The sequence below is a fragment of the Pleurodeles waltl genome, chromosome 11 (assembly GCF_031143425.1).
Source record: "Pleurodeles waltl isolate 20211129_DDA chromosome 11, aPleWal1.hap1.20221129, whole genome shotgun sequence".
NCBI classification, from domain to species: Eukaryota; Metazoa; Chordata; class Amphibia; order Caudata; family Salamandridae; genus Pleurodeles; species Pleurodeles waltl.
Genome location: NC_090450.1, coordinates 30,391,047 through 30,412,523, shown reverse-complemented (window position 1 = coordinate 30,412,523; position 21,477 = coordinate 30,391,047). Strand labels below are relative to the sequence as shown.

Here is a 21,477-nt window from a genome sequence, read left to right as displayed (position 1 = left end):
ACGATCCTTTGCCATAGCTCCGCCTTCCTGGCTATTGTGGTGTGCTGCACCTGTGTGCCGAAGAGCTGGGGCTCTACCCTAATTATTTCCTCCACCATGACCCTGAGTTCTTGGTCCGAGAACCTGGGGTGTCTTTGGGGTGCCATGGGGTGGTGTGGATGAGGTGTGGGGTGGTGTTTGTGGTGATGAGTGTAGTGGTGTGTGGTGTTTTGTGCGTAGATGTAGTGTGGGGGATGATGTTGGGTTCCTGTGTGTGTTGTGGTTTGCGTTCCCTGTGCTCTCTCTCTGTGTATTGCGCCTTGTCTCTGAATTTCGATTTGTGGGGGTTTGTGGTTGATGTGGGTGTGTGTTTTATATCGTATTGATTGTGTGGGAGTGGTGTTTGTATGTGTATCAGGTGTGTGTATTTTGAATTATCCAATGTGGCTGTGTTTTGTAAAGGTGTGTGTATTTTGACCGCAGTGGTGTGTACCGCCAATGGGATACCGCGGTTGAAAGACCGCCGCGTGGATTCGTGGGTCGTAATGGCATGGGCGTATTTCTGTTGGCGTGACGGTGGAGGTTTGGTCATCTCCAGTTTATCGCTGACCGCTGATGTGGCGGCCTTCAGTGGAGGTCGTGTTTTTGGCGGTTTGGCAGTTGTGGGTCAGAATGACCCTGGCGGGTTACCGCGGCCGCGGCGGTGTTATGGCGGTCTTCTGACCGGCAGTAACTGCCTTTTACCGCCAGGGTCAGAATGACCCCCACAGTACTTCAAGATTTGCCTATCACAATGATTAATAGCAAAACAAAAATCACCTGCCTCTGGTTAGGCATTTTAGGTGTGCCTTTCACCCTGGTCCCACACAACCATATGGTTCTGTGGTGTGCCTCTCACAGTGGATTTTCTTTGATGGCACAACAAACACATCAAAAAACAATCACAATCTTTAGTGGTGTGCCTATCACTGGTGCCCTACTTGAAGGTACTGAAATGAATGTGCTGAATGCTATCACTACCGCTTCCTAGAACATTGTGACTTGTATGTTTCCCATTCTGATTTTCCCAATGCTCCAAAAAATTGCCAAAATGACGTTACACACATAGCATCTGTTTCTAGAAGAAGCTCTGATTGCTTTCCAAATAGCGGTGCTAACAGAAATGCGGCACAAGGGAGATGTGCGAGGCACCACACAGCTCCTAGGTGAAAGGATAAGCACAAGTCAATTACTGGTGCACGCGGACTAACAACAGTGAGACAGCCCAAGGGAGAAACATGATTAAGTGCCCACCACACAACTCCCTGGTGAACGGAGCGGCGTTAGTCAATTCCACATCACTGGGGAGATACAGCACAAGTGTGTATCTTCACAGTGGTATATGGACAGCAGCACAAGATGGGCCCTCACAGGTTTCTAAAATAGCAGTCCTATAAATGCCTTCTGAACCTATGTTTCCTGAATATCTGCTCCCACAACGCCACTCTCCTCTTTTTTATCGCTTGCATTATTTGCCAAGTTGAGTCCCACAACACATTTCTCTCCATAGTTCCTCACATTGATATTAGGATGGCCACTGAAACACTGACATACCTCCAAATTTGTCTTTTTACCTCGTCACTACTGTAGAATTGTGAGATAAAAAGATACAAAAGGTAAAAAGACGATTTAAGTATAGTTTGCAGACAGGGTGAGGGCTTCTCCAAGTTTATTCCAAGATACAGCTTACAAGAATCATCCCAGCCACCACCCTGAGGCTGATCCTCTCCACCTTTCAAAACATAACATTCTCTTCATAGAACAGTCTTGGCTACTGTCACTTCTATAACACATCCCCATTACATTTTAGAAGATACCACACTTTGCTTCCAGTTTAAAAGCCTGTTACATTCTTCCAAAGTCAGGAACACTTTCAGTACTCAAATCAACTGCTGTCAAGGCACTGGAATCTCAGAATGTGTTTCAAAACATTGTATATGGATAGTAGCGTTAAGCACACTAAAACCCCGCATGACACACTATTCCTGACTAAGGCTTTGAAAATAATTTCAACTTCCCTAATGTAAATGAGGTAACTTTTTTGGGCCACTAAAGTACACTGTTGAAAAAAAGGTACTCTATCTTTGGAAATGAATGAGGGGACCATAGAAAGAACTCAATATGAGTCCCAAATACCTGAGCCAGATCTATACTAAAGCCCCTATGACACGTTGAAAGGCCATGCAGGGGTGACAGACTCTAATAAATGTCCTAAAAAGGGATTATTTCTAGAAGTAAAGCATGCAATCAAATGCCAAAATGACATTTTTTTTCTGGCGCTAACAAAGGACAAGGACAGTCACTGTGGTGGGTGGTGCCTTTAGTCAATCTATGGTAAATACATTCCCAATGTACTCTGAAGCAAATGAATGAGATCAAACTCTGGTCAGAGGTACTTTTTTATTGACTCGTCTTTCCACACAAGATGTAAATGTTTGACCTGTAATTTACTGGGAGAGATATGTAATTGTGTCTATTTATATTTTAACAGGTTCGAGTCTCGGCGTCGGCTCAACTTCCTGTGATTCTGGGCAAATCACTTAGTATTCTTCTGTTTAATAATAATAATAATAACATTACAGGATGTACAGGAGGAGGGCTGGTTGTTCCTGGGGTCTCAGATCCCATATTGCTGTGCTGTCTGAGGAGGGAATATGCCGGTTTTCCCTACACCACATGCTCTTAAGTGCCGTACCACCTCCCTCAACATGGGACATACAGAAGGAGGCTTGGTTGTTCTTGGGGACTCGGTGTCCCATTTTGCTGTGCTGTCTGAGGAGGGGACATGCCTGTTTTCCCTGTGCCACGCACTCTAAAGTGCCCTACAACCTCCAGAGGGACGTACAGGAGGAAGCTTCATTGTACCTAGACCCGCAGGACCCCAACAACTACAGACCAATCACAAATGGACCTTTCCGGGGCAAACTGATAGAAAGAGCAGCATTCGTCCGGATGTCACAATTCGTTGAAGACAATTCCATACTTTCAGACTACCAAACTGGATTCCACCCAGGAAGAGGCACTGAATCGACACTCATAGCAATCTGGGATGATCTTAAAAACACAGTCAACGGCAGTGGGGTTGCTGCACTACTTCTCTTGGACATCTCAGCTGCCTTTGATACTGTTGACCAATGCACCTTAATTCAAAGACTCCATGAAGCCGGCATAGAAGGGACTGCTCTCAACTGAATTACATCCTACCTTCAAAACAGAACTAATATAATCTATTCTCCACCCTTCTCGTCCAAACCCTACCTCACAAAAGCAGGGCCCCCCCAAGGATCAATCATCTCACCTATGCTTTTCAACATCTACATCATGTCATTACCAGAATTGATCAATGATTTTCAACTCACATGCTACAACTATGGAGATGACACATAATCACTACTTAATTTGGAATGCCCCAAAGACATTGAATACTCACAAATATTCAGTTGCCTTATAGCCGTTGATCAGTGGATGACTTGGAGCCATCTCAAACTAAATGCTTCTAAAATGGAAATACGCACATGTGGCGACAGGAAAAATTATGACCCACTGTGTGCCTGGCCTTACGATCTCTCACCACCTCCTCAAGTATCCAAGGAAGTTAAAAACCTTGGAATTACCATAGACTCCAAGTTAACAATGAATGCCCAAGTGGACAAAATAGCACGATCAAGCTTCATCACCTTAAAGACTCTGTGATGCATCTTCCCCCACCTCGGATTTCCAAGGTGCAGGCTACTATCTCTCTTGTACTATCCAAACTGGATTATGCCAATGTCCTCTACCATGGATCATCTCTATTATGAAAAAACTATAACATATTCAGAACTCAGCTGCCAGGCTACTATTACATGTAAAGCTACAAGCCCACGTCTCCCCAACATGAGAGCACGACATTGGTTACCTGTTGCCAGAAGATTCACCTTCAAGCTGCTTTGTATCACCCACAAAACTATACATGGAACAGAACCGCTTTTCATTAGAAACAAAATAACCAAATACATTCAACAAAGAAACCTCTGCTCAAGATTGGCACCCCGCCTTAGAACACCACCATACAAGAAAAAGACAATAAGTGGTACATCCTTTTCCGTTCAAGCAGCCAAACTATGGAATTCATTACCCCCAAATATGAGACCCACGGATAACTATCTTGCCTTCAGAAGACTACTCAGGAGTTGGCGCTTTCCTTCATAATCATCACATTCAAACAGCAATGGACTGCATATGCCTATGTTGATAAAGATTTAGAATTGGATTATGTGTATATTCTAGATATGTATAGTTCTTTAAGAAATATGTATTGTTACTTTTTCATACTAATAAATTATACACATACTTTTTAAGCTGGTTTAGCAAATGTATATTTACTCACGGTTAAATAGATATATACAGGTGTGTGTATGTGTTTGTGTGCATGTGTATGTGTATGTATATGTGTGTGTACATACATATATATGTTGCTTTCATTTTTATATCACAATGATCAAATGTTTTATTATCATAAGCATTTCGCTATTCAGAAATAGAGGAAAGATAAATTAATGTTAAAAAAGGACACTTATTAATTAACTTTAAATATTAAAATCTTGAAATTCTGTGTTTATACAATACTACTTTTCTTCTCATATTATTATACCCATTATTATATTCCTTGCACACATATTCCCTTACTATGCATTTACATATCTATTTATTTATTACTCTACTCCTACTGTACTAGAGAAAAATTAAAGAAAAATAAATAAAATTCAAATTATAAATAATTAAATTCTAGCTCACCCCAAACCTCATTTTACTACCATGATTTCCCAAACAACCCTACTAAATTCTCCCTCATTTATCTCACCTTTGACTCAACCAACACCCCTCCTGCTACTATGATCTCCCTAAACCTTTCCAAAGACCCTTCCCCCCCTCCATCTCGCCTTTACTCATCCCAAGCCTAATCCTATTACCATAAACTCCCAATGAACACTTCTGGATTCTTCCCTACATTACTCTAGTCAATCCAACTAACAAACTCACATATCCTCTGCTCAAATTAATTCCTAATAATACTAATATTTTACTCATATTTCCCTATACTAATCCACCACTAATTCCTCTTGGGTTCTAAAGTAGCGCGCTACTCGCCTAAAAGCAATACGACGCCTTGTCAGGGGTAGTAAGCACTATATAAATAGAATTACAATTACCTGGGGACTTGGGGGTTCATTATGACCCTGGCAGAAGGCGGAGAAGCGGCGGTAAGACCGCCAACTGGCTGGCGGTCTTTCCTCTGTGTATTATGACCATGGTGGTTACCGCCATGGTCATCCGCTGGTTCTCCGTTCCGCCCGCCAGGGCGGAGACGACCGCCGGGCTGGAGACCAGGGTCTCCAGCCCGGTGGCCGTCACTATACCGCCGGCAGTATTTGGACCCGGCTGACCGCCATGAATTTCATGCGTTTTGAAACCGCCATGAAATCCATGGCAGTAAGCACTATCAGTGCTAGGGAATTCCTTCCCTGGCACTGATAGGGGTCTCCAAACCACTCCGACTCTCTCCCCTACCCTCCCCACCCCCCCTGCAACCCCCCAAAGGTGGCAGGACCCCCCTCCCACCCGACCCCCAACATCACATCACTCATACACACACGATACGCATGCAGGCACCACCAACACACATACACGCAGACACACCGACATACATGCCAACATCCACACACACAGTCAGACACGCACACCCACATTCAAACATACAAGTACACATCCATACAGACATACACACACTCATTCCCATTCACACAACACCCCTGCAAGCATAGACGCACTCACACACCCCCTCTACATACACACACTCACACCCCCATGCACGCACACAACACACAACCCCCCCACTCCCCTCCCCTCACGGATGATCGACTTACCTGGTCTGAAGATCCTCCGGGAGGGGACGGGAGCCATGGGGGCTGCTCCGCCGACACCACACCGCCAACAGAACACCGCCATGCCGAATCACAGGATGTGATTCGCTGGGCGGTGTTCTGTTGGCATGGCAGTGGAGGTGGAGCAACCTCCACTTCCCCGCCACCCGCCAGTATGGCTGTTGGCGGCTCTCCGTCCGTAAAAGGACGGAGAGCTGCCAATGGTCATAATAGGCAGAGTGGCAAACGGCCACCACTGGCGGTCTTCCGCACGTCAGTCCCTCTGCGGTCTTGGAAAAAGACCGCTGAGGTCAAAATGACCCCCTTCGTGTCCTATACAGCTGTGCTTCCTCAGGAGGGAGGATGCCTGTTTCCCCCAAGCAGCATGCCCTTAAGCTCGCTACCACTTCCTGTGGTGTGGGATGCACTGGAGGAGGCTTGGTTGTTCCTGGGGACTCGGTGTCCCACAGTGCTGTGCTGCCTGAGGAGGGGGTGTGCCTGTTTTCCCCACACTTTTAAGCATCCTACCACCTCCTGCTTGGCAGGGTGCGTGTGGACCACGCCCAGGACAAGCCCAGGCCAAAGGTGGACCCATTCACACCCGTCGGAGCCCGTAGGAGGCTGGGCTCCATCTTTAGGTTTTGGACTAGGCGTCAATCCTTTATCCTGCTGTTGGACTCAGGAAGGCCTGTAGGATTGGTGTCTACCCCCGTTGGAGTTTGCCTCATGATCCAGCCTGCATCCGGCCTGCACCGGATCATCAGTAGGTGCCTAGTTTTCTACCCTCCTTCATTTTGAAACTATCTCCACAGCCATATGTGAGTAGCCAGACAATACACTAGCTACCGGTGTTGGATGTCTGCCCCATGAGTATGTCAAGACATTTATGGAGTGGTGAGACCTTTTTAGCTTATTAACATAGGGTAAAGCGATGTGGTTTTTATCCATTCTTGACCTATTGGCTTGGTAATTACTGGGACACCAAGTGGGTTCAAGGGGTAACTTTGCTTCCTAGTTGTTACTCATGGATCTGCAGTGACCCCCCCTTCCTGGCCTTTTTACAAAGAGCCTTGAAGTAGGGGGTAACGAAAGTCACAGGTCAGCGCACCAATACCTTACTCCAACACTACTATGGACGCATTTTTGAGGTACAGAAGTTATTGTGTTGGGCAATGGTTCCCCAGCCTCCCCCCTCTCATTGCACTCCGAGGCTTTTAACAACCTTCCTCCACCCAAGGCTCAGGTAAAAAGCCTTGGCTTTTGGTTGGATTCCCGCTTGACTATGGATTTTCAAGCAAAAAAAGTCTCTTCTACATGTTTTGGTATTTTAAGAGTCCTTAGGAAGGTTTTTAACCTTCTACCCTCTACGGCTAGAAGAATCCTCGTTCAAACTCTGATTCTCTCCTGCCTTGACTATGGGAACTATCTGTTTCTCGGTTCCCCGGCTTATGTGATAAAGAAGTTGCAGACAGTACAGAATGCAGCGGCCAGGCTCCTTATTGATCTTCCCAGACATCTATCCGCAAAGCCGGCTCTTTCAACACTCCACTGGCTCCCCATCAAGCAGCGTACCCACTTTAAAGCCCTGTGTATTGTTCACAGGGCCCTCCATGATAAGGGTCCGATGTTCTTTAGAAAACGGATCCTTATCTATGCCCCCTCCCGAAGTCTGAGATCTTCCTCCTTCCGACATGCTAACATCATTCGGTTTAAGAGAGCTTGGGGAGCCAATTCCTTCTCTACCAAGGCCGCCCGCCTTTGGAATGATCTTCCCTTTGAGCTTCGTTATGAACCCTCAGAGCAGCTTTTTAGGAAAAAACTCAAGACTATCCTTTTCTGTAGGTAACTTTCTGGATTTTCCTTGTCTCTGGCAGTAGTCATGTTATGTTAGCACTGGGATGCCTTAAGGTAACTATGCGCTTTATAAATCCTTAAAACTAAACTACAGAGCAAGAGATCGAACTGGCTGAATGCAATTTAGCTCTCTCCTCATCTATCTCACCATCCCTAGAGACTCTTACTTCCCAGGCTCATGATTTTGGGGATGTGCCTTCCTCCATGCCGGCTGGGGTAAAGAGGGCCGCTTCTCAGCTTCACAGGTTTCTGAAGTGCTTTGAACACCTTTTGTCACCTAGACCCCACAAGGCTCCTATTCCTTTAGAGCCAAAGTTCTGGTGTGCACAAATGGGGGACAAGGAGCGGTAGGAAAGAGGAAGAGAGTAGAGACGGGTAGTAAATCTAATCTGCCCAGGGATCAGCACCACTGAGTCACCCAGGAGTAGCACCACTATGCCCAGGAAGAAGGACAAGTTGATGGATTCACTGTATGATAACCTGGCTGGTTCTTTGGATGCTAAGTTGGAAACTATCTGTACGTGCCAAGCAGCAATCGAACTGGCACTGTCAAACCTCCATGAATCAGCATGTACTCAAACCTCAATGAATCAGCATGTACTATGGGAATACAAGGTCAGAATCCAGTCCCATCTTAATGATGTTTAAGTAGAGGGAAGAACTATAGAGCCACATACTGATCGGGATGTTGAGCCTCCTAGTTGAACTTACAAGCTACAGGTCCCTATTGTGAAAGTGTGTACAGTCACTCATGTTTTAGAAGCCATGACAGTCCCTGAGGGCACAGTGGGAGCCAGAGAAATCAGTTGGGGTTGTATTCAGCCACGTGCTACCTTGAAAGACCGATGACACACCTTCACCTGACAAACATTGTTATACCAAATCTGCCACCAGAAGCTACTCCTTATGTTGTGGTGTTGAAAAATGTTCCCTTGCTTAAGGTTGGCTCAAAAGAAAGCTTTATCGAACTGCAGAACAAGATTATACACTGGGTAGAGTCCAATTGTATGATGGGGTTTGTGTTGGAACATGGAATAATATGGTTCAGTGAGTACATTGGATAGGCAAATATTAGAAATCTTTGGAGGGAGACTGTGTTATTATAAACTTTAAGAGCTCACTCAGGGTGGAGAGAATCTTTGCTTCCCTCAGACGCCCGGATGGTAACAATCTTTCATCTTCTTTTGTGGCCCTTCCATTCGTTTTTTCCTATAGACCTCACAATTAAACCAGTTGCAGTTACCCAGGTGTCCTGCCCCGGCTGGAGGTGGGCTGCACCCAGCATCAAGGAAAGTTGCATCTCTCAAACAGATATGACCCTCTGACTTTGCTCAATGACTGTGATTGACTGCACAGCCACGTTTGCCCGGGTGGGACGCAAGGTCTTTAATAGCTCAGTGCCAGGAGGTTTTACCTGACCACAGTGGAGATAAGGATAATTGTGAAAACTGGATTACTGTTGGGCAAGCTGTAACCTATAAGAAGATAGCTGATATTACCTCTGTGGTTAGGCCAGGGTCCCCAAACCCATACAGTGAGGGTATTAAAGTAAAAATCAGGTCATGAATTATTGCAGGCTTTAAAAAGAAGTTGGAGAACAAGAATTGGGTTAACCTGATCAAGTCATCCCAACTGATCTGCCTCCAGGAAACTCAACAGACGGGGATTTCACCAAGATAAGTATAAGACCTTCAGCACTCCAGCTACCCCCTCCAAATATGGATGAGCAAAGGTGGGGTTTGCTTTATTAACATTTACTATCTCCCCATTAATGGTTAAAAAGACATTTTCTAGTTCACCCTATTTTCAGATATTTCATCTTCAGACCATAGAGAATTTGAACTTTATCCTGATTAACTTTTATATCAATGTCTTTGACAATACAAGAAATAAGGTAATTGATGACCTAAGAAGAGAACTGGAATTGTTTGATACAATTGTGTATATATGTATATTAGTTGGGGACTTTGATATCAATACCTGCAAAAAGCACAATAGTAAGATCTGTGGTTATACAAATATCCAAGGGGTAACCAAGCACACTTTCCACATAATCTATATAGGGAACTCACTTTTAAAAATAACCTGGAGTTAGTGGAACACAATCAGGACAGGGAAGGAACAATAATCTCCCCAAGCCACTTTAGTGACGATCACTCTTTGTTGATGGTACTTAATATTAGGACTCAGTGGACTAATGGGTCACATCTTGCTGAACACATTAAAACCAAGGGCACTAATAGTATCAGTCTTAGGTGGACACATATGAATGGAACTGCCCTGTTAGAGGAGGTTATCAATGACAATTCCCGTGAGTTCACCATTTGTATTGATCTCAATTTCTCTCCATACCAATCTATAGTGGTCTCCACTAAAAATATTAACAGCACTTGTGGGTAATTTAAGATTGGATCGGAAGAGGAGGAGTGACAGAAAACACACTAGGTAGATTGATCAAGATTGCTCATGAGCACATCGGAACCTGAAGAAGGTCCTCCAAACCCTTCCTAAAAATTAAGAGGCGATCTCAGCTTTGAGATTCCTCTACAAGCAGGCACTAAGGAAAAGAAGAGAAGAAATATAAGAGAAAGTGTGGGCTCATTTACAACAGGCAGCTGATACAAAGGATGGCACTCTATTTTAGCAAACCATCACCCAGGAAAACAGGCTGCATTAAAACAAAATAAAAAGCAGTCAGAGACATGGTGGTCTGCTGACCCCAGCAGGCCACCATTCCTGTGAGTATGGCTATTCCCAAATGGGTCGCAAATTGCAACCTGCCTCATGAATTTTAATGAGGCAGGTCCTTTGTGACCCATTTGGGAATCACAAACACTGTCAAACACACTGTTGCACATAGCAGTTTGAGACTTCCTAATTGCGAATCACAAAGATTTGTAATTAGGAAATCTCAAACCGGATTCTACGTACATCTGGCCCAAGGTCCTGTATTGTTACATTAGGGATCTTTTGATGTATAGAGATGGCACATGTTAAACAGCTTCATATTATTTGATATTATATGATAATGATTCTTCTTTTGCTGGCTATTGATCATTATTTTTTAGATTTGTGATTGTTCAACTAAACTATGAATGCTCTGTGATGAATATGTGTGAATTTTATTCTTATTCTAGATATGAGAATGTTTTTGGTGACATATTCACATTAACTTTATTTGTGTGTCTCTTTATTGATATTTTTATCTGAATAAAGATGTGTTTGACTTCATTATAATAACATTAATGATAATAATGATAATATTCATAATAATAATAAAAATAAGTTTAATAATATTAAGAATAATAACAATAATAACAATATGTTCTTGTGTTGCTCATGTAAAGCGCATCAATACCTTCAAGTTAAGTTTGAGCTATGTAAAACTGCAAAAAATGGCAAACCACACTTACGGTGCAGGATTAATACCCTTGGTATTAATAAAAATTCTTTACAGGTGTGGGGAAGTGTGAACCCAAGGGTCCTTTAAACTTTAATGTATGGGGAGCAGCGCTTATAGTAATATTCCAAAGGGTGCCATTTTCAAATATTTAGTGCAGAACAGAAACATTAACCTAGATCCCTTGTACAGCATCCCTCGGAATCCGAGAGGGCATGATATTGCATGAAAGTTACTGGCTGGTCCACATTGAGAGAAGGGTAAAGCAGAACTACTTGCCAGCGCGGGTCACTGTTGACAGCTTGTAGTGCACGCATGTGTGAGCATAAACACTCTCTCAGAGTAGAAATGTATCTTCAAAGAAGTCACAGTACCTGCATGAGGGTCTCTTGCTGAAGATTAAATCTGACGGTCCACAGGTTGCCGATGATGGGCAGCGGGGTCGGTCCAGGGGGATACCTTCTCCTCCACCCCTGAAGTTTGAGATACTGTGCTGCCAGGACACACACTACCAGAGCCAGAAACACAGCACTGAGGGACAACATGGTGGGCAAGTCTCTCCGCTCTGATGTTCTCCTATGCACAAACCTGAAAGACCCGTCTTTCTCTACTTCTCAATGCACTTTTCCCTGCTCCAATCCCCCTTCTTTATCTTTCTGGAGTTGCTTCTTCCCGCCCCTTCTCTCTAGGTTTATTATCTATCTCGTTCTCTATCACTGCCTATTACATGCACATTTTGTTTCTCCCCTTCCCTTCTCTTCTGTTCTTCAAAGTTCTTCTCTTGGCCCTGCTCTCTCTCATCTATTCCCTCGGGGACAGACCACACTGAGCTTTATTTATTTGTTTGGCTGCCTTTCTTTCGATTATTTATGTAAATGGCACAACAAGTAGCGTCTTGTCCCCGCCCTGGTGCCCTAGATCCTGTCAGATGAGCACTGACGTGCACAAGTTCAATATTTTTACAGGTTTCTTTCAGATCCTCCGCTTGCTTCTGTAATACAGAAGTGGACTATCTGAGGCACTCTGCACTTTCTAACTATATTACAAGTTAGCAAAGAGTTAGGAACAAGGCTGAAGGTCGAATTCCTTTGTAAGGTCATAGCACTCTGATGTGACTTCCAAAACTCTTTTAGGGTGTGTCAGAGGATATTTAATTATTCTTAACAAATGGTTACCCCATTCCCCAAAAAACTTCTACCTTTATTCCCTTCATATGAATGAACATGCATCAGATAGGTGAAAATGACTACTCATATGTAGAATACACGTGGGACGTGTAGCGTGAATTAAACTCACCATTTTGTTGCAAAAACATATCCTATACTGTTGAACATAATCCTTTTTCAAAAACACCTTTGGTTTGTAAAGTATTTTATCATGCAGACTGATTCCAGATTTGTGGTAATTAAATATAGCCTTTAGAAAATAATCATTCTGCTATAAATGGCACGGTAATGTTAACAACTGTTTGTTTCAACAAAATAGGCCACGAGAGCTAAAAAGTGAATTGTCATTGTGTCAACAGCAGTTACCATTCTGCCTCATGGCTTCCTCTTGACACCATCTGCTGGCTTTGGCACCACACATTGTGATGTCACAACTCAACCCTAATACCTTATTATAGTTGAGTAGCTATGACATTTTAATTGCGCGGTACTGGTGATGTCAGGACTAGAGTGTATTAATAGGCGCAGGTTAGAAGCACAGAGGCAGGTCTTCATGTAGGGTGCTCAGTTTTCCCATGTATTAGACATAGATATATGACAGTTGCATAAGTCCACTCCATGCTCCATGGCAAATCAAAAAGAAAATGGCCAATAACAACAATGTTTTCTTTTCTACTGTATTTCTTTATTGAGTGTTTCATTAATGTAGCAAAGTGTAAAGATTGGGAGTCAACAGCAGAATTGTTTCCAGGGTCTGATTCCATTATAGATCAACCAGCATTCCAGGAGGAAGTAAACATTTTTGATGGGCGAAAGCTACTGGTGTGGAAACCACAGATGCTTGTACTAGTGAGCAGAAAGTCACTGGCACTGGCATGCAACAGGTCAGGTAGATTGTCCTGCTTTCATAGAGAAAAGAGAAGTCAAAAAATGGATATTCCAGCACCCTGGCCAATAAGTTGTCATGAGATACATGTTCCATCTATACTCTTACTATATGGTACTTTGAATGCATTTCATTACATAACTGGAAGGGAGAATGGGTCAGTCGTAACAGTCTTCCCATAGTAATGCATGTGTCCCGTAATGACCCGATAATGATTTGTCAAACATTTATTGATGTGCGTATTGTGGTGGTGTGGGGTAGCACGCCCCCAATGCTTTTATTTGGCATTATCTTTTTCTTGTAGAAACATAAAGGCATGTCCACCAATAGAAGGCAAAATATCTGGGTGTCAAAGTTTGATCTCTGCCTAAATATTTTTTAGGTTTTTTTAAAAGGTCTCGTGGTACTATCAACATTCCCAGTAGTGACCCTGGAAAGGTGCGCTAGAAGCCGGTTTCTAGATGTACTACTGGGAATGTCATTTAGCAGTTCCAGCAGGCTGCTTTTTCCACTATGCAGAGTTCTACATTTGTTGGGATCCCCACCGGCGGAACTGATCCTCCTCTCCAATGTGCCCTTGGCTTGCATACATTTCCAATCATTTCCAGGTTGGAAAGGGGCCAGAGAGTAAGGCCCACACAGAAACCTTTATTGTATTTTTTGTATGTATGCATGTGTTAGTATTTATATATGGTGAACCTAGCTGTGACGCAATGGAGCGTTGTAAATTTGGTGCAAGATTCAGAGACAATCTAAGATCAAGTACATCAAGTGGGGTCTGCAAAAATACATTTTACTTACATTTAGGCACAGGGAGATTAAATGATTTACCCACAAACACACAATCATTAGTACCTGGGAGTCCAGGTTCTAAAGGCGGCAGCTCCAAGTTCTAGACCACAACCCCTCACTGATCTCACCATAAATCTCTACCAATGCACTTTAAGAAGCATGTTTATAGCTGAAAATTCCTTTGTGACTATATCTCAAAGTGTGCATGTCGTGTATTGTTTTATTGACTGTATGTTACCTGGATGGTCCTGGCAGACAAGTTTACTTCTCACCGGGACTCAAATAAAGGATACATTTAGTAAAAATGGATTGCCACAGCCTCAACTACAGGAAAATCTACAACTGTAATCAATTCAATTCAATTTTAATTCATCTGTAATCAATATTGAGGATGAAAATGGACAAATTATCTGTAGAGGCAATAAGAAGACATCCTTCTTGAATTAGAGAATGATGAATCAAGACCTTAGGGAGGCTTTCAAGAATTTTAGTGAATCATAAAAATTGGAGTTTGTTACAAAAAGTAAGAAAATGTCTCACATTCCAATAACCAGGAAAGACAAATTATTTGTGGGAGGGCTTTGGATAGAATAATGTGGAAACAGAGGATTGCATCATAGTGGACATCTGGATGCACCAATGAACTGTATCTTATAAGCACAGGTTTAGTGCAGAAATGCCAGTTTTGGAGGTTTGGTGAACACACTTTTACTGCGGTTAAGTAGAAGAATCTAGTAAATTTGATCAGCACTTTCTAGTTATCTGAAGCTCTAGGATCTTACAAATGGTCAAATGAGGTCATGAGAACCCATGCAAAGTAGTGCTATTCAGCACTACTTCCTGTTCCCATATCTGTAGTGACCCCTTGACCAGTAGTACTAATACCATGCACTGTAGAAGTACTAATTTCAGTGGTTAAAAAGATGTTAAAACTGAACCAATGAACTATTGTTTATTAGCAATGATAAATCTGCCACTCAATATTCTTGTTAAAACAGTATGAGAGCATTATGACTTGGGCCAGTAAGCACAGTGTCATTCCTGTTACAACAAGAGTATTTAGGAAGAGAGTATGGCTGATGCACTTCACAGCTGATCAGACAGTAACATAAATCCTGCTCTTGAGGGATTTTCCTGACCTGGATTGTGCATTTTTCTATTTCATGGCTGCTTCTGGCAAATTTACATCATGCTATGAAACATCTGGTGCGCTTCCATCAACCTGGTTGTTGATATTATATAGCAATTTATAAAAGGAGAAACAGGCATTGATGGTTTGGTCACAGAGAAAGTTAAGTGTGCAAAAGAGGAGCAAAATCAGTTCACAGTCATGTCTCTACTATTTTTTTAATCTTAGTGAAATCACACAAGTCTTGGGGCCTGAGTTAGATTTCAGGGGACGTGTTACTCCGTCACAACAGTGATGGATAGCCCGTCAGCTGAAATATAAATCCCACAGGAAATCCCACAGTAAATAATGGGATTTATATTTCGGTGGACGGGCTATCCGTTGTGACCGAGTAACCCGTCCACTGAATTCTAAATCAGGCCCTTGGTTGACTGTCTATGTGAAGCTTACATCCCCCTCAACTGCTTTCTGAGGCTGTATGCAATGGAAAGGCGCACGACTGAACTTGAGGATAGTGTCCCAGGATTCCTACACTAGAGAAGGAGCCAAATTCCAGAGAATACTGTTTGGGAAGGAATACTGAGTGTATAGAATCCTAGGTCTCTCTCTGATGACAATCCAAGATGGCACCAAGAGTGCTACTACAAATCTTTGTAGCCCTCTTTGAACTCTTGGAGGAGTGGGGATGACCGATCTACACACTGATCCCCACCTATAATACAGTGAGGGTGCTTTGGCGATCCATGCCTGAACAATTCAGAACCAGAAGCACATGGTTTGCTCGTGTAAATATGGCGGTGTGCTGATAGGAAGCAAATAACCAGCATGAGGTCAGAGAAAAAAATGGCTGACTGACTCTTGTCAATCAACATGTATGAGCACTGATGAATAGGATAATGCTGTTCAGGTGACCTCACCATTACTGTTGTGACGGCAGTGAAATGGACTATGAATGTGAACAATGAAAGAGCTTGGACAGCCTCAATAAACATGCTACCTGGAGATCATGAACCCAAAATTACTGAAGACCATGATCATGAGTTTTTTTTCCAAGTCGCACTGTTTGGCTTCTGGCAACCTCTTAGGTCTATCCAGAAAAAGGATGAATAGCTTAATTGGCACAAGAGTAAGCCTGGTTGAAGGACCTCTTGAAGGGACTCAGTGCTATGATCGGTAAGCAGTATAAATACCTTCTGAATATGATGCAGATGGCAGATACTTAATTGATGTATTGCAGAGGGTGAAAATAATGTAATCAGTGTGTTGAAATAAATGCTATGGATATTATCAGAACATATGGCTGGGAAAGGCGAGCTCCAATTTGTTGTTGTTAAACATGTTTTTGCCGCTGAATATGAAAACCTCATGAGCTCATGGAAACCATGGTGCATCTCTGAAGCTCAGCGAGTGTACCCAAAAAAGAAGCTATCAACGGGCCCTAACAAAATACATGCATCACTGGGAAAGTAGTGAATTGGATCACTGCATTTTCTACAGAAGCAAACAAGTAACTACACATGCACCACTTAATTATAGGACATATGTTTTCTTTTTGGGTTTCGATACAGACACAAATAACACACAAATATAGAGGATAGCTTTAGTTGTATTTTAATAACTCTTGTCACCACAAATACACACACACACACATGATTAGTGATGGGTTAAAATAGTCCTTTCTAATGAATAGCTTTTATGTGATGTTATGTTATGTTGATTTGTATAGCGCACTAATCACTCAAAAGGGCATCCAAATGCTTGGACAAGGTTTGTAGGTGGGTTCTCCTAATGTGCTTCTATGAAGAGCCAGGACGTTAGCATCTTGCGGAACTCAAGAAGTGAGAAGGAGGCTCTGCTGTGCTGAGGGAGGTCGTTCCATGTCTTGGGTGAGATGTAGGAGACAGAGCGACCTCCAGTTTTGCTTTTGTGGATGCCGGGAGTGTGTGTAAGTGATAGTGAGGCAGAGCGTGAGTGTCTGGTGGGTTGGTGGAAGTGTATTGGGCTGTTCAGGTATTCCGGGCCTGTGCTGTGTAGAGCTTTGTATGTGTGTGTGAGAAGTTTAAATTGGCTGAGCTGGTGAATGGGAAGACAGTGAAGCTGCCTGAAGTGTGGTGTGATGTGGGTGAGGAAAGGGAGGTCGAGTACGAGTCTTGCAGGTGTGTTCTGAATAGTGTGGAGTTTGTATAGGAATTGTTTGGAGATTCTGGCATAGATGCTGTTGCCGTAGTCCAGCCTGCTGATGATGAGTGCTTGTGTGACGGTCCATCTTGTGTTCTAAGGCAACCATTTTAAGATCTTTCGTAGCATGCGTAGGATAGGCTTTTTTATTGTTGAGAGCCCTACACACAGGTCTGTGGTCTGCTCCATCCTAACAGTGACCCCTAGTGACACGGTAAGAGCCCAGTGTTTTACACCCCCTTAAAACTGTAAAATACGAATACCTGTAAATCCTAGGATGCAAGTGGTGTTGACTATCAATGCTGGCATCAGACTATTAATCGACATGGAGCCACTTGGAAGCTGCACTTTTAAACCATTGATCTCCATACCGAATATTGTTGGATTTATTTTACTTTTCTCTAAGAATGTGATATATTAAAGGAAGGGGAGACTAATAAGCAGTCTCCACCTCTGGGAGAGGGGCATACTGGTCCAGCAGAAACTGTCATTTGAAATGCATTTACATGGTAAGGTTACACACTCAGTATGAGGGTTCGATGACGAATCATCAGAAAACATTCTGTAACTAATACCTTCTTCAGGATTCATATCTTGTTAACGATCTGCTGACCTCTAATTCCATTGACCATAAATGTCGGCAAAGCCAATATATCTGACTTATGGCAGGAAGTACAAACAAGACTTCTTGGCTGTGCAAATGATTGGGTTTTTTTTGTCACCAATTTGCAAAATGGCTTGGCTGCTAAGGATTATGGTTGGCAAGTCAACACACATAGGATGGTACATACCAATCTTCCAATTTTTTTGTCATTCAATGCAATAAGGAGTGACCTGGACGTGGACAACATGGTGGCAAGTCTCTCCGCTCTGATGTTCTCCTATGCACAACCCCAAAACAACTGTCTTCCCTCTACTTCTCAATGCACTTTTCCCTGGTCCAATCACCCTTCTTTATCTTTCTGGAGTTGCTTCTTCTCGCTCCTTCTCTCTAGGTTTATTATCTATCTTGTTCTCTATCACTGCCTATTACATGCACATTTTGTTTCTCCCCATTCCTCCTTCTCTTCTGTTCTTCAAAATTCTTCTCTCTACCCTGCGCTCTCTCATCTATGCCCTATGGGACAGACCAAACTGAGCTTTATTTATTTGTTTGGCTGGCATTCTTTAGATTATTTATGTAAATGACACAACAAGCACCGTCTTGTCCCCGCCCTGGTGCCCGAAATCCTGTCAGCTGAGCACTGACGTGCACACATTCAATATTTGTACAGGTTTCTTTCAGATCAACTGCTTGCTTCTGTTATACAGAAGTGGACAATCTGAGGCACTCTGCACTTTCTAACTATATTACAAGTTAGCAAAGGGTTAGGAACAAGGCTGAAGGTCGAATTGCTTTGTAAGATCATAGCACTCTGAGGTGAATTCCAAAACTCTTTTTTAATTTTTTCGCAGAGGATATTTAATTTGTCTTAACAAATGGTTACACCATTCTCCAAAAACCTTCTACCTTTATTCCTTTCTCATTAATGAACATGCATCATGTTGATGAACAGGACTGCTCATATGGAGAATACACTTGGAATGTGTAGCGTTAAATTAAACTCACCATTCTGTTGTAAAAACATATTCTATACTGTTGAACATAATCCCTTTTCAAAAACACCTTTGGTTTGTACAGTATTTTATCATGCAGGGTGATCTAGATTTGTTGTAATTAAATATAGCCTTTAGAAAATAAACATTTGTAATATGCGATGTAATATATATTTAGTAGTATATTACATCATGTTCTAGTTCTAAATTTGTATTTTAGTTATTGTGCTCAGTTATTCATATTGTAGTCTGTTGTTTATTTCTGTATTTGTATGTTAGAATCTTATTACATCAGCTGCTGTACATGTTCTAGAGTGTGTAAGGAGGTGCAGCTAGAGATTAAGGCCCTCATTACAACCCTGGTGGTCGGTGATAAAGCAGCGGTAATACCGCCATCAGTCCGCCAGTAAAAAAAATGGGATCAGGACCATGGCGGTAACAGCCAACACAGATAGCCACTTTAACACTCCGACCGACACGGCAGTAGTAACAAACACCACGGCGGTAACTGCCAACAGACAGGCGGAAGACAAACTACCGCCCACACTATTACAAGACGCCGACCCGCCAGCTTTTCCAGGGTGGTACCAACGCCATCAAAAGCACGGCGGAAACAGTCTTTGGAAGGGAAACCACTCACCTTTCGACACCCAACGAGGAACCAGGAGGCCATGGAGCCCGAGTTACAGGTCCTGTCCATGTTGGTTGACCTCCTCATCTACCGGGAACATCAAAGACTGCGGCGACGACCACGGTGGGTACTGCACCTACTACACAGGGGAGGGGGGAGGAAAAAGAGAGTGACACACACATGCAACACGCAACACCCCCACCCCCACCCCCCACCCACAACAACATACACACACACATATCCAATAACATCATAGAAACACCCCATCACCCCCTGGAAGAACGCAGGGACCAAATGAAATGATTTGAACGAGTGTAATAATCGAACAATCAGGTAGCCCAAGATAACTTTAAATCATCAGTATATACAAATATTTACAGCAAGTACACAAGTCCGTATACTGTCCCATTAAATGTCCGTGGACCAGTGGTCCCGAAAAGCATGGGCGAAGCCCACACATCACACCTGCCTCAAAACAGAGAGAACACTGCAGGGGCATCAGGTCGAAAAAAACACAGACACCTCAGGGGGAGGGGTGGGGGGGCACCTCAGCCGGATGATGGGACGACGCCACTGCTCCTCGAGGGGGCTCCATGCCCACTGCTTGGTCCTGGAGAGTGCAAAGCCACAGTCTCTCAAGTGGGTGGTTTGCCCACTGCTTGGTCCTGGGGAGTGGAAAGCCACAGTCTCTCAAGTGGGTTTACTGCCCACTGCTTGGCCCTGGGGAGTGCAAAGCCACAGTCTCTCAAGTAGGTAGTTTTCCCACTGCTTGGTCCTGGGGAGTGCAAAGCCACAGTCTCTCAAGTGGGTTCACTGCCCACTGCTTGGTCCTTGGGAGTGCAAAGCCACAGTCTCTCAAGTCTCTCAAGTGGGTTCACTGCCCACTGCTTGCTCCTGGGGAGTGCAAAGCCACAGTCTCTCTAGTGGATGCTGTTCTCCACTGGTTCTGGAGGGGGCTTTGTGTCCAGAGTGCTTCATCCTGCCAAGGATAGGGTGAGTGGATGCTGTTCTCCACTAGTCCTGGAGGGGGCTTTGTGCCCAGAGTGCTTCATCCTGCCAAGGATAGGGTGAGTGGATGCTGTTCTCCACTGGTTCTGGAGGGGGCTTTGTGCCCAGAGTGCTTCATCCTGCCAAGGACTGGGTGAGTGGATGCTGTTCTCCACTGGTTCTGGAGAGGGCTTTGTGCCCAGAGTGCTTCATCCTGCCAAGGACTGGGTAAGTGGATGCTGTTCTCCACTGGTTCTGGAGGGGACATGGTGCCCAGTGATGCTCACATGGGAGTCTGAGCCATGAGATTTACCGTTAAGATGGTAGCATGATACTCCATAGAGGCAGAGCCACACTCCTTACGACGACTAAGGCTCCAAACTGCTGGTAGTGCCAGTGCTGGTGGTGGTGCCTCATGTAGTCTGTGCAGGGTCCAGGACGTCTCCTGCAGCCTCAGACGCCTGCCCACTGGGGATGCTGCTGATGTCCGCTGTAGCGGCACTGGCTGGGCTCGTTGCGGGGCAGGTGGTGGTGGCAGCGGCGGTGTCTGCGGCGGAGTTGCTGCCGGTGGTGCAGGTGTCTGCACTTGTGGAGGGAGACACCAGGTCGTTTCCTGCAGCCTCGGAAGGCTGTCCACTGGGGATGATGCTGGTGACTGTAGTAGAGGCAGCAGCCGTGCAGGTGGCAGTGCAGATGGCGGTGCAGGTGGTGGTGCAGGTGGCGGTGCAGGTGGCAGGCGTTGAGGCGGTGCCCACTGCGTGCAGGTTGCTGGGCTGTCTTGCAAAAGGGGTGACGCCAGTCCCTCACCCGGAGGCTCCGTGCCCTGAGCTGACTTCTCTTTGGCCTTGTGTCCCTTCCTCACCTTGGAAGTCGCTGCTGGGACCTTAGCACTGTCCTCTTTGGTTCTGGAAGAGGCCTTGCTGGGTGGTTGGTGCGG

The 21,477-nt window shown here is 44.1% G+C and overlaps 1 protein-coding gene across 1 annotated transcript in view; it reads right to left on the bottom strand.

Annotated features, from left to right (window-relative positions):
* Positions 1-11,967, bottom strand: part of LOC138265060 (cytochrome P450 2G1-like) — an 88,771-nt gene extending 76,804 nt beyond the window's left edge. Inside the window, exon 1 of the mRNA XM_069212608.1 lies at positions 11,550-11,967. Coding sequence (XP_069068709.1) covers positions 11,550-11,720 — 171 coding nt within the window. The 5' untranslated portion in view covers positions 11,721-11,967. The remainder of the gene's footprint in view (positions 1-11,549) is intronic.
* Positions 11,968-21,477: the final 9,510 nt, after the last annotated feature.